Source organism: Anomaloglossus baeobatrachus, chromosome 5 (assembly GCF_048569485.1).
Source record: "Anomaloglossus baeobatrachus isolate aAnoBae1 chromosome 5, aAnoBae1.hap1, whole genome shotgun sequence".
Lineage (NCBI taxonomy): Eukaryota > Metazoa > Chordata > Amphibia > Anura > Aromobatidae > Anomaloglossus > Anomaloglossus baeobatrachus.
The window spans coordinates 402,722,630-402,738,504 of NC_134357.1; the positions used below are offsets into that span (position 1 = coordinate 402,722,630).

At 45.4% G+C, this 15,875-nt stretch overlaps 1 protein-coding gene across 1 annotated transcript in view; it reads left to right on the forward strand.

Annotated features, from left to right (window-relative positions):
• LOC142311634 (NXPE family member 4-like) overlaps window positions 1-15,875 on the forward strand; it is a 125,418-nt gene that overhangs the window by 70,823 nt on the left and 38,720 nt on the right. Inside the window, exons 3-4 of the mRNA XM_075350200.1 lie at window positions 10,754-11,457; window positions 15,807-15,868. Coding sequence (XP_075206315.1) covers window positions 10,754-11,457; window positions 15,807-15,868 — 766 coding nt within the window. The remainder of the gene's footprint in view (window positions 1-10,753; window positions 11,458-15,806; window positions 15,869-15,875) is intronic.

Here is a 15,875-nt window from a genome sequence, read left to right on the forward strand (position 1 = left end):
CCTTGTAGTTCTGCAGCTGCTGTCTGCTCTCCTGCATACACTAGGGAATGTAGCATGCTGAGCCTTGTAGTTCTTCCCCCCCTGTCTCTCCCTCCAGCATACACTACTGGATGCAGCATGCTATGCTGAGCATTTTAGTTCTGTAGCTGCTGTCTGCTCTCCTGCATAGACTAGTGGATGAAATATGCTGAGCCTTGCTCCCCCTGCTTCTCCCTCCAGGATACAGTCCTGGATGGAGGATGCTGAGCCTTGTAGTTCTGCAGCTGCTGTCTGCTCTCCTCCATACAGACAGATAGCAGACAGCAGCTGCAGAACTACAAGGCTCAGCATACTCCATCCAGGACTGTATGAGGAGTTTCCCCCCCCAAAAAAAATTACATGGGCTTCGCCATATTTTTGAATGCTAGCCAGGTACAGCAGGCAGCTACGGGCTGCCCCCAACCCCCAGCTGCCTATTTTTACCCAGCTGGGAACTAAAAATATAGGGAAGCCCTTTTTTTCAATTATTTCACGAATTTCATGAAATAATTAAAAAAACGTGCGCTTCGCCCAATTTTTGTGTCCAGCCAGGTACAACTATGCAGCGGGGGATTGGAATCCGCAGCGCAGGGTGTCCAAGCTTTCTGGGCACCCCTGCTGCGAATTGAAGTCCGCAGTCGCCTCAGAAAATGGCGCTTTCATAGAAGCGCCATCTTCTGGTGCTGTATCCAACTCTTCCAGCTGCCCTGGTGACGGGTGGCTTGCTGGGTAATAATGGGGTTAGGGCTAGCTGTATATTATCAACTGGCCCTAAGCCCGAAATTCATGGTTTCACGCCAATATAAGACATGGCCACCATGAATTTCTAGTACAGATAAAAAAAAAAGAACACAACACACAGAAAAATATTTTTATTAGAAATAAAACACAACACAATTAGTGACTCCATCTTTATTGAAATAAAGAATCCTCCTCCACATTAATTTTGGGTCAAGGGTCCCGCCCCATCCAATCCGGATCCAATATCATCTGATCGTTTTGCTGGAAGGCAAAGCGATCAGATGATGTGTCAGGTTCAAGGGCCTGAATCACATGACACAGCAGCTTATTGTATAAACGGCTTTCATACCAGCAGCTGATGCGTCAGTGCAAAAAAAAATCTACACACTTCTGTGCAGACTCCTGTCCGACAGCATCAGCTGATAGTTTAGCCGGGCGGTTAAAAAGCCGGCCTCACCGCTCGACTTATAGTGTCAGCTGATGCCGTCAGGTGACTGCATCAGCTGATCATTAACAGATCTGAGAGAGAAGAGAGAGAGGATAGAGAAGAGAGACAGTAGAGAGAGAAGAGAGAGAAGAGAGAGAGAAGACAGAGAGAAGTGAGAGAGAGGAGAGAGAAGAGAGACAGTAGAGAGAGAAGAGAGAGAGAAGAGAGAGAGAGAAGACAGAGAGAAGTGAGAGAGGAGAGAAAAGAGAGAGAGGAGAGAAGAGAGAGAGAAAAGAGAGAAGAGTGAGAGGAGAGAGAGGGAAGAGAGAGAGAGAAGAGAGAGAGAAGAGAGTGAGAAAAGAAAGAACGGAGAGGAGAGAGGAGAGAGAGAGAGGCGAGAGAGAGAAGAGAGAAGTGAGAGAGAAAGAGAGAGGAAGAGAGAGAGAAGAGAAAGAGAAGAGAGGGGGAAGAGAGAGGGGAGAGAGATAGAGAGAGACACGCAGGCACTACTGCTCCCATCATCATCCCCGCACACAACCCGACACTACCGCACCCATCATCCCCGGACACACCACGGCACTACCGCACTCATCATCATCACCGCACACACCCCGTCAGTACTGCCCCCATCATCATCCCCGCACAGACCCCGACACTACCGCACACATCATCGTACCTGGACACACCCCGGCACTACCGCGCTCATCATCATCACCGCACACAACCCAGCACTACCGCACACTTCATCATCCCCGCACACACCCCGGCACTACCGCCCCCATCATCATCACCGCACACACCCCAGCACTACCGCCCCATCATAGTTCCTGCACACACCCCGGCACTACCGCCCCCATCATCATCACCGCACACACCCCGGCACTACCGCCCCCATCATCGTCCCCGCACACACCCAAACACTACCACACTCATCATCATCCCCGCACACACCCTGGCACTACCGCACTCATCATCATCACCGCACACCCTGGCACTACCGCACTCACCCACTCATCATCATCACCGCACACACCCCGGCACTACCGCACTCATCATCATCCCCGCACACACCCCAACACTACCACACTTATCATAATTCCCGCATACACGCAGTCATTACGGCACTCATCATCATCACCGCACACACCCCGGCACTACTGCACTCATCATCATTATCGCACATACCCCGGCACTACCTCAGTTATCATCATCACCGCACACACCCCGGCACTACTGCACTCATCATCATTATCGCACATACCCCGGCACTACCTCAGTTATCATCATCACCGCACACACCCCGACACTAACGCACTCATCATCATCATCACCGCACACACCCCGGCACTACCGCCCCCATCATCGTCCCCGCACACACCCCGACACTACCACACTCATCCTCATCCTCATCCCCGCACACTCCCCGGCACTACCGCACTCATCATCACCGCACACACCCCGACAATACCACACCCATCATCCCCGGACACACCCCGGCACTACCGCACTCATCGTCATCACCGCACACACAAGCACTACCGCCCCATCATCATCCTCGCACACACCCCAGCACTACCGCACTCATCATCATTCCCACACACACGCAGTCATTACGGCACTCATCATCATCACCACACACACCCCGGCACTACTGCACTCATCATCATCATCATCGCACACACCCCGGCACTACCGCAGTCATCATCATCACCGCACACACCCCGGCACAAACGCACTCATCATCATCACCGCACACACCCCGGCATTACCGCGCTCATCATCGTCACCGCACACAACCCAGCACTACCGCACACTTCATCATCCCCGCACATGCCCCGGCAGTACTGCACTCATCATCATCCCCGCACACACACCGGCAGTACCGCACTCATCATCATTACCACACACACCCCGGCAGTACCACACTCATCATTATCTCCGCACACACCCCGGCACTACCGCACTCATCATCATCATCACCGCACACACCCCGGCACTACCACACTCATCATCATCACCGCACACACAAGCACTACCACCCCCATCATCATCCTCGCACAGACACCGGCACTACCACACCCATCATCATCCTCGCACACACGTAGGCACTACCTGAGTGAAGTCTCCGGTGACAGCGCGGCTCACTTCAGTTGCTGCGTGGAGCTGACACAGAGTGGTCATGTTCTACGGCGCTCCCTGTCAGCTTGATGTGGCAGAGCTGAAAGCGTCATGTGGATTACTTCGAACCTGGATGGGTGTTTGGGGATTAATAAAGTGGTAAAAGAGGGTGTTTTTTTGTATTTATTCCAAATAAAGGATTTTTCGGGTGTATGTGTTTATTTACTTTCACTTACAGGTAAATCATGGAAGGTATCTCGGGGAGACGCCTGTCATGATTAACCTTATTACCTCAATTGCCACCGCACCAGGGTAATTCGGGATGAGCCGGGTAGAGTCCCGGGACTGTCACATCTAATGGATGTGGCAATTCCGGGTGGCTGCTGGCTGATATTGTTAGGGTGGTAGGCTCCCCATAACGTGGTGCTCCCCATCCTGACAATACCAGCCTTCAGCCATGTGGCTTTATCTTGGCTGGTATCAAAATTGGGGGGAACCGCAGATTTAGTTTTTTTTTTAATTATTTATTTATTTATTTTACTGCACGATATAGACCCGCCCGCCGGCGGCTGTGATTGGTTGCAGTGAGACAGCTGTCATTCAGCGTGGGGGCGTGTCTGACTGCAACCAATCATAGGTGCCGGTAGGCGGGGAAAGCAGGGAATACCAGATTGAATAATGAACGGCATCCATTTTCAAAAGAGGAAAAGCCGCTGGAGCTTTGTGACAGCCGTGCAGCTGATCGGTGAGTAGGAAAGAGAGAGGGATTGTGCTGTGGACACAGGACGCATGCAAATACACAGCGTACGCACATAGCCTTACTGTGAAAAGCCACGCTTTTGGTGATCAAACCGTTATCGAACGTTAACTCGAACTGTCGAATGTGAAGCAAATCGTTGGAGTTCGTCGAACGACTCGAACACCGCCCAAAACAACTCGAATTTGAAATTGGCAAATGGTTCGAAATGAACATCGCTCATCTATAGTAGCCACCTTTTGCTTTGATTACTGCTTTGCACACTCTTGGCATTCTCTTGATTAGCTTCAAGAGGTAGTCACCAGAAATGGTTTTCACTTCACAGGTGTGCCCTGTCAAGTTTAATAATTTCTTGCCTTATAAATGGGGTTGAGACCATCAGTTCTGTTGTGCAGAAGTCTGGTGGATACACAGCTGATAGTCCTACTGAATAAACTGTTAGAATTTGTATTATGGCATGAAAAAAGCAGCTAAGTAAAGAAAAATGAGTGGCAATCATTACTTTAAGAAATGAAGGTCAGTCAGTCCAAAAAATTGGGAAAACTTTTAAAGTGTCCCCAAGTGCAGTGGAAAAAAAACATCAAATGCTACAAAGAAACTGGCTCACATGAGGACCGCCCAAGGAAAGGAAGACCAAGAGTCACCTCTGCTGTGGAGGATAAGTTTATCCGAGTCACCAGCCTCAGAAATCGCAGGTTAACAGCCGCTCATATTAGAGACCAGGTCAATGCCACACACAGTTCTAGCAGCAGACACATCTCTAGAACAACTGTTAAGAGGAGAATTTGTGCAACAGGCCTTCATGGTAAAATAGCTGATAGGGAACCACTGCTAAGGACAGGCAACAAGCAGAAGAGACTTGTTTTGGCTAAAGAACACAAGAAATGGATGTTAGATCTGTGGAAATCTGTGCTTTGGTCTGATGAGTCCAAATTTGAAATCTTTGGATCCAACCACCGTGTCTTTGTGCAACGCAGAACAGGTGAACGGATGGACTCTACATGCCTGGTTCCCACCGTAAAGCATGGAGGAGGAGGTGTGATGGTGTGGGGGTGCTTTGCTGGTGACACTGTTGGGGATTTATTCAAAATTAAAGGTATTCTGAACCAGCATGGCTACCACAGCATCTTGCAGCGGCATGCTATTCCATCCAGTTTGCGTTTAGTTGGACCATCATTTATTTTTCAACAGGACAATGACCCCAAACATACCTCCAGGCTGTGTAAGGGCTATTTGACTAAGAAGGAGAGTGATGGGGTGCTACGCCAGATGACCTGGCCTCCACAGTCACCAGACCTGAACCCAATCGAGATGGTTTGGGATGAGCTGGACCGCAGAGTGAAGGCAAAAGGGCCAACAAGTGCTAAGCATCTGTGAGTAAGCCAAAATCCTTCTGGGGAAACGTCTTTGGACAGATGAGACCAAGATAGAGATTTTTGGTAAAGCACATAATTCTACTTTTTTATCAAAAATGAAATGAGGTCTAAAAAGAAAAGAACATCATACCTACAGTCAAATATGGTGGCGTCTCAAAGATGTTTGAGCTTGTTTTGTTGCTTCTGGCACTGGGTGTCTTGACTGTGTGAAAAGCATCATGAAATCTGAAGATTACCAAAGGATTTAGGTCAAAATGTAGAAGTGCCCAGTGTCAGAAAGCTGGGTTTGCATCAAAGGTAATCCAGCAGTACAATGACACCAAACATACTTCAAGAAGCACCCAGAAATGGATAGAAACAAAGCACTGGACAGATGTGAAGTGGCAGCAATGAGTCTGGATCTAAATCCCATTGCTCACCTGTGGAGACATCTTAAAATTGCTGTTGGGACAAGAAACCCTTCAAATATGAGAGACTTGGAGCAGTTTCCGAAGAAATAGTGGTCCAATATTCAAGTTGAGAGATGTAAGAAGCTTTTTGATGGGTATAAGAAGTGATTGATTGCAGTTATTTATTCCAAAGAGTGTGCAACCAAATAAATTGAGGCTGCCAACAATTTTGTTTGGCCAATGCACACAAAAGAAAAATGTGTTTAGCACAAGATGTCTAACTGCATTTCAAGGGTACCAACACTTTCAGCCATGACTGTAGAACAGACAATTTTATATGATTTTATTTGAAAACATTTTTAGACAAACTCTCTTCCTTCTTAGAGAGGAGTGTATCTATTTGCAGGATCCTGGTCCAGCGATCTACTTCAGTTTTCTATAGTTGTTGGACGGGACTCAAGAACCCTGAGAACTGACTACTTGAGACATCCCCATCCCCTCTTTAGATTAGCCTGGTGCAAAGACCATCCCTGGATGCCGGTATGAAGCGCTTTGTAGGGCTTCGGCCCAATAGCTTCAGATTACTAACTTAGCTGCTCAACCTGGGTCTTCCTTATTTATTTTTATTTTTTAAAACCTGTTTATTCATAATACTGTAGAAGTCTGCCATGTTAAATAAAGATTTGTACAGTATCTAAAATTGTAATAACAAAACAAACAAAAAAAAGATTAAAAATACCATATTTTTCAGATTATAAGACACACTTTTCCTCTCAAAAATTTGGGAGGAAAGTGAGGGGTGCATCTTATTTTCTGGGTGGTGGAGAGGGGTCTCAAGGGGCCAGGGGAATGCTGCGGCAGCTGTGCAGGGGCTGTGGTGGCTGGGCTGGTGCGGGGTCTGCGGAGACTGCTGCTGGAGCGGCTGTGCAGTGTCAGCAGCTCCTGTGCGGGGTTACCAGCTGCTGCAGCGGCTGTGCTAGGTCTGTGCGTGGTCTCCGGCGGCTGGTCCTGGGGCTGCTGCGCGGGGTCTGTGGTGGATTTACAGGCGCTGCAGGTCGGGTGGTGAGGACTTCAAATAATGCCACCCGGAGTCGGCACGTGCGCAGTTGGAGCTCTCGGCTCAAGCTTTCATTTGCGCAGATGCCGCCTTCAGCCCATTGATCTCCCTTCAGTTGACCTCAGGAAAATGGCACCCGGAGGTGGCGATTGCGCAGATGAAATCTCGGCTTGCCATTGAGCATACAGATGAATCTACTCTGACTCCGGGCACCATTTCTTTGAAGCCCTCACCTTCCACAGCCGCAGCTGCAGCAGCCGCCGCAGCCCGAACCCAAGCACAGCTGCCTCAGCACGGCAGCACCAGCCTCCTCCACAGCTCGAGCCCCAGTCTCTGCCACAGCCCCAGGCTCCGACACTGCCCAAGCCTCCGCCTCAATCCCAGGCTCTGTCGCTGCCCCAGCACAGCCTCTTCCACCACCGCTACTGCCCCCTCCGGTAAGACATCACCAGATTACAAGACAGACCTCATTTTTTTCACCTTTTCCTGCTCTGAGTTTGGTGTGCGTCTTATAATCCGGTGCGTCTTATAAAACGAAAAATACGGTATATATACTTTTTTTTAGGGTCATACTTTAAGAAAATAAAATTCTGCTTTGTAAACTATATTTTTATTCTGCTTTTTAAAATTGTTGTATCCAGATCATTATAATAAATTTATGCACATTTAGATTCATATGGTTGTTGGGTGAAGGCATTTACAAAGATTTTGCATCTGTGCAGTGGAAATTAAAAGTTTCATTTTGGGTATTAGGTTTAAAGGGGATGTTCAGGCTGATCAAAAACTTTATATGCAGCAACAAATGGCTTAAGCATAAGATGTATGTAACCGGTGTTACTCTCCATGATTGAGCAGTCTGCATCCGGGGTGGAAGTGATGGTGTTTTATTCTCTGGTCACTTTTCCTTTGAAGCCATTGATTGGCTGCAGCAGTCAAATGACTGAAACGGCACATCATCAGATTGGTATGAGACTAGACAACCTCTATGATATATGTCTCTAATTCAAGAATATGAAAGGCACCTTCCTTTCTTGATCTTATTGAGTAAGCAGCGAACAGCATTACTCTGGTGTATAATAAACCCATAGTAAATAATCTTAATAGATTGTAATAAAGTCACTTTTTGGGATTTGCATTAAAGGGAACCTGTCACCAGGTTTTTGCTATGGAATCTGAGAGCAGCGTAATGTAGACCCTAATACCAGAGATGTATCATTCACTAGACTGCTTGTGCAGCTTTGATGGAATCCCTGCTTTGTCTGATGTAGATGCAGCAGAACTAAGGGGTACTTTACACGTTGCGACATCGCTACCGAAATATCGTCGGGGTCACGGTTGTTGTGACGCACATCCGGCGCCGGTAGCGACATCGCAATGAGTAAATCCTAGGAGCGACGATGAACGAGGGCAAAACAGTCAAAAATCGCTGATCTGTGTCACGTCGTTCATTTTCATAATGTCGCTCCTGCTGCAGATACGATGTTGTTTGTCGTTCCTGCAGCACCACACATCGCTGTGTGTGAAGCCGCAGGAACGACAAACATCTCCTAACCTGTGTCCACCGTCAATGCGGAAGGAAGGAGGTGGGCGGGATGTTACGTCCCGCTTATCTCCGCCCCTCCGCTTCTATTGGCCGGCCGCTTAGTGACGTCACGGTGACGTCGCGGTGACGCCGAATGCACCTCCCCCTTGAAGGAGGGATTGTTCGGCGGTCACCGCGACGTCGACGACTAGGTATGTTCGTGTGACACTGCCATAGCGATAATGTTCACTACGGCAGCAATCACAAGATATCGCATGTGCGACGGGGGCGGGGACTATCGCGCTCGACATCGCTAGCCGATGCTAGCGATGTCGCAATGTGTAAAGTACCCCTCAGACTTCTGAGCTGTGTATATCCCTCACTTTCAGCCTCCTGCATACTGTAAATTTTCAGTAAGCTGACAATGAGTGGTTGCGGTGGAGTACACAGATTAGCCTGACTTGTCTCCATAAGACATGTAGTCTACTAGTGATAATGTCTTGTTGATAAAACACTGATTGTATTGAAATGACAACACATAGCGTAAGTGATACATCCCTGAACTCAGACTCTCTGCCCCTACATTATGCTATTCTCAGATTAAACAGCAAAAACCTGCTAACAGATACTCTTTAAGTAGAGTTTTTTTCTGGACCATCAATGTCTCGTTTAATTTGGCGATATGGTCTCCTGGACAGTTACAATGTCTGAGTGTTCAGCCAACGATTTAATTATGGCCATATCTCAGCAAGTGACCACTTTTGTCAATCAATGGCTTCATCAGTAAGGTCAATATGTCACTTATGCACCAGTAGTTGTGTGCAGTGGTCATATATGTCAACCCACACAACATTGTTGCTGCCTGGTAAATTACTGCAGTGCACATTAGAAATGGAAAAGTTACTTTGCTACAACTCATTTTGCTATGAGCATGTGACACTCCACAGGACCCAAGTTAGGAGCTTCAATCCGAATCTTGTATACCCGTCGCCGGGCCAGTGGTTTGCAGACGTTGTGGCCTGGCCCGATTCAGTTTACCCGTGGTGCACAGTAAACGGGGCAAGCAACAATTGTTCCTGGAGAGGATGTCACCGGTTATGGTGGTGACTGGGGTCCCGGCCTCCTCCACTGCGGACCCTTCCAATGACCTTTCCTCCCAGGGTGGAACGGATGATGTCGACTATGCCACCTGTGGTATGCAGCCAGGGATAAGGCCACTGCTGCAGGGTACCTCGCCGGGGAAGATGTTGGGGAGCAGCCAGAATGATATCACTTCCCACAGGCGGAGCAGCCCCCAGGAGGGAGAACGGGGAACTGGGAATCGCCGGAGCGCAAGGCGATGACAAACAGAGTCAGAGTCACTGGGTTGCAGGTTTCAGATCTTTTACTCAAAGGTCTTTGTGTCACACCCAGGATGCTAGTCCTTATTATGATGGGCTCTGGTTGATCCCAGGCAGGGCAGAGGTCAAAGTCTGGTTGGGCAGTCTGTGGGCTTTCTCCTTTTTAGCTCTTGTGTGGCTGTCCTCTCCTTGTCCCTGGTTTAATTGGAACCCGCTACTCTGCCACCCAAAGCTGTGCTGCTTCAAGGGGGCAATGAAATCCTCACCTCAGTAATCCTCTTCTCCTCCATGCCCCACGACTACCGGTCCCAGGCTCTCAACTCCTTCCCGGTTGGCCACCTCTCCCATTCCAAGTCTCTGCTGGCTAATGGACCGGGAACCTCCTAACTGGCAGAATCCAGTACCCACCTGGATCCGGTCTAGACCTTGTTGTTCTGCTGCTCTTCCTCCCTGAGAGGGAGCTCCCACAGACAGCTGTTCACTGTGCGTCCTCTCTGTCTGGTCTCTCAAGCTGCTCTGAGGTAAAGTGAAACTAAACTGTCTGTTTGTAACTCACTCCTGCTCATGACCCCACCTGAGGAATGTTCCAGCCCGTTTTTATGGTCACCGGAAATTCCCCTTGTCTCTATGTGAGGCACCTGCTGTCTGTGTTTGCAAGGCTGTGTGATGTAAAAACGAAACGTACCAGACCTTAACCTCTTCCTGCCCAGGATGGAAGGACATTATAGAATACATAAAATACAATACCCTGTAGCGACCAGTCTAAGGGGCGCTACAAGCACTAGAAGCAATAACCATATTACTGAATTTGATGGTAACAGGGCACAATTTCAATTACATTTAGTAATTTCCAATTGATTTGTATTTGTGTTCTATCATTCCTTACAATTTGTACAGTGCTCCAATATTCAGTAATTGGCAATTTTTTTGAATATATATATATATATATATATATACTTATATCACATGTGATTTCTCTGATAACGCCAAAATCCTTTTTTTTTTCAGCTTAAAACCACATGTACTCAACATAAAAAACCTGGAAGGCATCAAGTAAATCACCTTTCAGTGGTCACCTCAACCTCATCAGAAGATGAACTTAAAAGTGCGGAAATGTTCTATATGATATCCACCCTAATTCCAAACCTTACTTTGAATGATCTTGACAAAACATCGAATGCCAGTAGAAGCAGAGCCTCCATAATCCATCCCAAGCAGAAATACTGTGTTGGAGACACCATTATTGTCCAAGTTGACATGCTTGACAATTTAAGTAACAGGAAATCTTATGGAGGAGACTTCATGAAAGTAAGGATCTCCACACCTAATCTCAAGGCAGCGGCATCTGGAAAAGTTGTAGATTTCAATAATGGAACTTATCATGTCTATTTCACCTTGTTTTGGGAGGGGAGAGTTTATATTTCTATTGCACTCTACCACCCAAGTGAAGCAGTTGCAGCTCTATGGAGAGCAAGGAACAAGGACTATGGTCTTGTGTACTTCATAGGAACCTTTGTGAATGGAGGTCAACAAGTCAAAAGTGAATGTGGATTCCAGCTGGACTCTGATAAAAACATTTGTGAATATGGAAACCATGAAATATTTTACTGCTACAAACCAGATTCTCTGAGCTGTGGATCATTATCCTTCCTCCAGTACTTTAATAGGAATCTCTCATTTCTAAATCCACTTGAAAACATCCTATTTAAAAGGTACAGATGTGTTTTTTAATATACAGTGTGTATATATATATATATATATATATATATATATATCCCGTATATATATATATATATATATATATATATATATATATACACATATATATATATATATATATATATATATATATATATATATATATATATATATATATATATATGTATATATATATATATTTATATTATTCTTAACTTACAGTAACTTGAGAAGTATACAGATTAGGGTATTGATGACCCAAATATACTGGATGTAAATTTGCTGACGTTGGTGCTTCCATTCTGGGTTTTCCCAGACCTCCTGACAGATTACTAAAAATAGTAACACAAACAATCCAAACCTAATAAGTACACCAATAAATGCAGGAGGATAGATGTAGTTAATTAGTATAATTTTTTTTATATATATGAAAATCCCCTCAACTCTCTAAATGTTAAATTATTGGAAAAATATAGAAAAAATAATGTGCATACATATTAAACATAAAAACATTTGCCTGGTCATAAGTCCATTAGAAAACAAGAAACAGCAAAAATATAATATTTTCCAAGTAGTAAATAGCTGTATTTAGAAAATAGACGATTTTATTGTTTGATCCACTATGAGCTGAAATAGTCACCAACTATGCAAAAAATGTAATCATGGAAACTAAATTCAGACATGATGAGTAAGTTGTTTAACCCCTTAAGGATGAAGCCAATTTTGTACTTAATGACCGGGCCAAATTTTTGAATTTTAGAATTCTGACCACTGTCACTTTGACAAGTTATAACTCTAGAACACTTCAACAGATCCCGGTGATTCTAAGACTGGTTTCCATGACATATTGTACTTCATGATAGTGGTAAATTTAGAACAATATTTTTTGCTTTTATTTGTAAAAAAATTGGAAATTTGATAAAAATTTTGCAATTTTCAATTTTTATGCCTTTAAACCAGAGAGTTATGTCACACAAAATAGTTAATAAATTACATTTCCCACATGTATAGTTTACAACAGCACAATTTTTTAAACATTTTTGGGGGGGTTAGGAAGTTCAGTTGGGGGTTCAAACTTCATTAAGAATTTCACATTTTTTCAGCAAAATTTACAAAACCATTTTTTTAGGGACCACATCACGTTTGAAGTGACCTTTAGAGGCCTAGGTGACAGAAAATACCTCAAAAGGGACACCATTCTGAAAACGGCAACCCTCAAAGTACTCAAAATCACATCCAAGAAGTTTTAGGCTGCGCCCTTAAACCTACTTCCCATCTCCATGACACCTGTCCCTGTCATGTCCGCTGTCACACCTACAGGAGGCACGTTCACACGCATACTAATTAAAGTTAATAGAGATCTTCACACCTCAATGTACGATCCCCTTAATTTTGATACCCAGCCAAGATAAAACCAGGTGGGGGTTGGTATTATCAGCTCGCAGCCACCCGATAATGCCACATCTATTAGATGTGACAATCCCGGTGCTTTACCGCCTCTTCCCGTTGGCCTGGAGCGGTGCCAATCGGGGTAATAAGGAATTAATAGCAGTGCACAGCTGCTACTAAACCCTAGGTTAGTGATAGCACAGGCGTCTATTAGATACCTGCATGACACTAACCTGTAAATAACACAGAGAAAAATCCTTTATTTGGAATAAAGTACAAAACACACACCCTACTTGACCTCTTTATTAACCCCCAACACCCTGCAGGTCCGACGTAATCCACACGATGTACCACGCCACTTCAGATCTGCTACATAACACAGCCAGCAGCCATAGAGCACGACCGCTGGCTGTGCATACAATGATTGAGCTGCGATGACTGCACGGCAGGCAGATACTGTCACAGGCTGGGGGTGCATCTGCCTGCAACCAATCACAGATGAGAGGATGGCCAGTGGGTGGGGAAAACACGGAAAGCTGTGTGTATACAATGCACAGTACAGGAAGTGAATGCGCGACCCTGAAGCAGTGTGCCGCCATGACACCGAGACTCGGTAAGTATGAAAAGCTGTTTTATTTCTGTTTTTCTTTATTTTTCAATTATTTTCCCCAGTGCCGGATCCGGATCGTGCAACCGGAATCCCGGATCCGGGTTCAGCACCTGGATATCTTTGAAACCACGTGGATCCGGACTTTTACAGTCAATAAAAATGCTGCAGAATAACAAAGTGAAAATTCGGACACAGGTGGAGGGCCATGGGAACCTCCAGCTGTGATGGCAAATCACCTGAGTGATGTCACAGCTGATCGTGCCGCTCACTCAGTCACTGCCTGAAGCACGCAGCGGGTGGTCATGTTCTATGACATTCGCTGTGAATTCAGGTGTAGCAGAGCTGGAATCATCATGGGACCTCTTGTGAATTGCATCGGAACTGCAGTGGGGGTTAATAAAGGGGTGAAAGAGGGTGTTTTTATATATTCAATTTCAAATAAATGATTTTTTAAATGTTGTGTTTATTTACTTTCACTTACAGATTATATTTTGGGGTCTCATAGATGCCTCCCAGTACTAATCTAGGACTTAGTGGCAGCTGTGAGCTGACATTAACCCCTTATTACTCCGATTGCCACCACACCAGGGCAACGGGAACAGCCTGGTAAAGTGCTGGAATGTTGCATCTAATGGATGCGACAGTTCTGGGCAGCTGCAGGCTACCATTTTTAGGTCCAATAAGCATGGGTCTCCCCAACCTGAGAATACCAGCCCCCAGCTGTCAGGTTTTATCATGGCTGGGTATCAAACTTGTTGGGAACCACATAAGAGTGAGGGTCACATCATGACCATCTTGATATAGTGGAGGAAAGGAGGGCGACATGAGACAAGAGAATAACAAGAAGACCCTTGTTTGGGTGGGAAGGGGTGCATGGGAATGCAACACAAAAAAAACATTTTTGTTGACTTGATGTTTGGCTGCTGTCATCCAGTAGGATTGAGAAATCTGGGTCAATCCAGTCCTTGTTCATTTTGATAAGAGTCAGCCTCTCAGCATTGTCACTTGACAGGAGGATGCACCTGTCAGTTATTATGCCCCCAGCAGCACTAAAAACAATGTGATAAAACGCTAGTGGCAGGACAGGCCAGCACCTCAAAGGTGCAGAGGGACAGTTCATATCACATGTCCAACTTAGATACTGAAGAGTTGTACAGCAAAGAGGAATCACGGAAGATGGTGGTATGGTCAGCTTGGTACTCCTTCACCATCTTCCAAAACTTTTCCCTCCTTGTCAGAGTAGCCTGTGCATCAGGGCCTGGGCATTGGGAGTGTCTAAGGCTGCTTTCACACATCCGGTTCTAGCAGAGCCGGCCAATCTGGCTCTAAAACCTATGCAACGGATGCGGCGACAATACCGCATCCTTTGCATAAGTTTTTGACATGCGGCCCGTCTGGTTTTTGCCACTTGTGGTACGCTACTGAGCATGCGTAGTGGAAAAAAACGCATGCGGCGGCCGGATGCAGTGTTTGCCGCAGGACGCTGCATGCGGCGTCCATAGGCATGCATTGCAAATTGCGCTGCATTGGCCGGATGCGGCGCAATGCGTTTTTTTTTTGCCGGACAAAAAAACGCACCAGGCAACCTTCCATCTGGCCGCCGCATCGGCTAAATCTGCCGCAAACGGCAAAAACCGGACCGAACGCAAGCCTATGCGGCACAATCCGGCACTAATGAAAGTCTATGCAAAAAAAAACGCAACCGGCGGCAAAAAAAAACGGTTGCGTTTTTTCTCCAAAGCGCTGGAGTGTGCCGCACAGAAAAAAACGGATGTGTGAAAGCAGCCTAATGAAACTGTCCCAAACCTTTGATATTGTTCCTTGCCTCTGATGTACAGTATCTGATGTGTGTCTCCCTTGTCTCTCTTTGTTAGTTGCCCATAGAACTATGACCTTTACAGATATGGGAAAAAATGCTCACTTTATACTATTTTTATTTATTTTTAATATGGAAAAATAGTTTGAATTTGACCTTTTGTATTTTTTTTAACTTTGAGGGGACTTGAACCTGCAATTATTTGAACACTTATTCTGTAAATTGCAATATATACTGTATCACAATATTATATATTGTGGTATATAAAAAAAATTACAGGTCTCAGAGAACTAATATGTGGCCACGTGTGCCATGACAATATTGGGTTGTGGTTTTTTTGTTTTGTTTTATTTTTTAAATATTATTCTCACAAATTTGTACAATTTTTTTGGGATGAGAATTTTAATTTAGTACTTCCTTGTGGATATTTTTAACATTGTTTGGATTGTAAAAAAGTTAAAAAAATAAAAATGTTATAGCTTTTTACTTTGCTAAATATGAGCTCAGCAATATTCTTAATAATCTTGCTTTATAATTCTCCCCCCCAGAGAAAACATTGCAATGGAAATTCCCCCAAACCCTGATTATGTTGATGTACAGAAATGTACCAGTAAGTA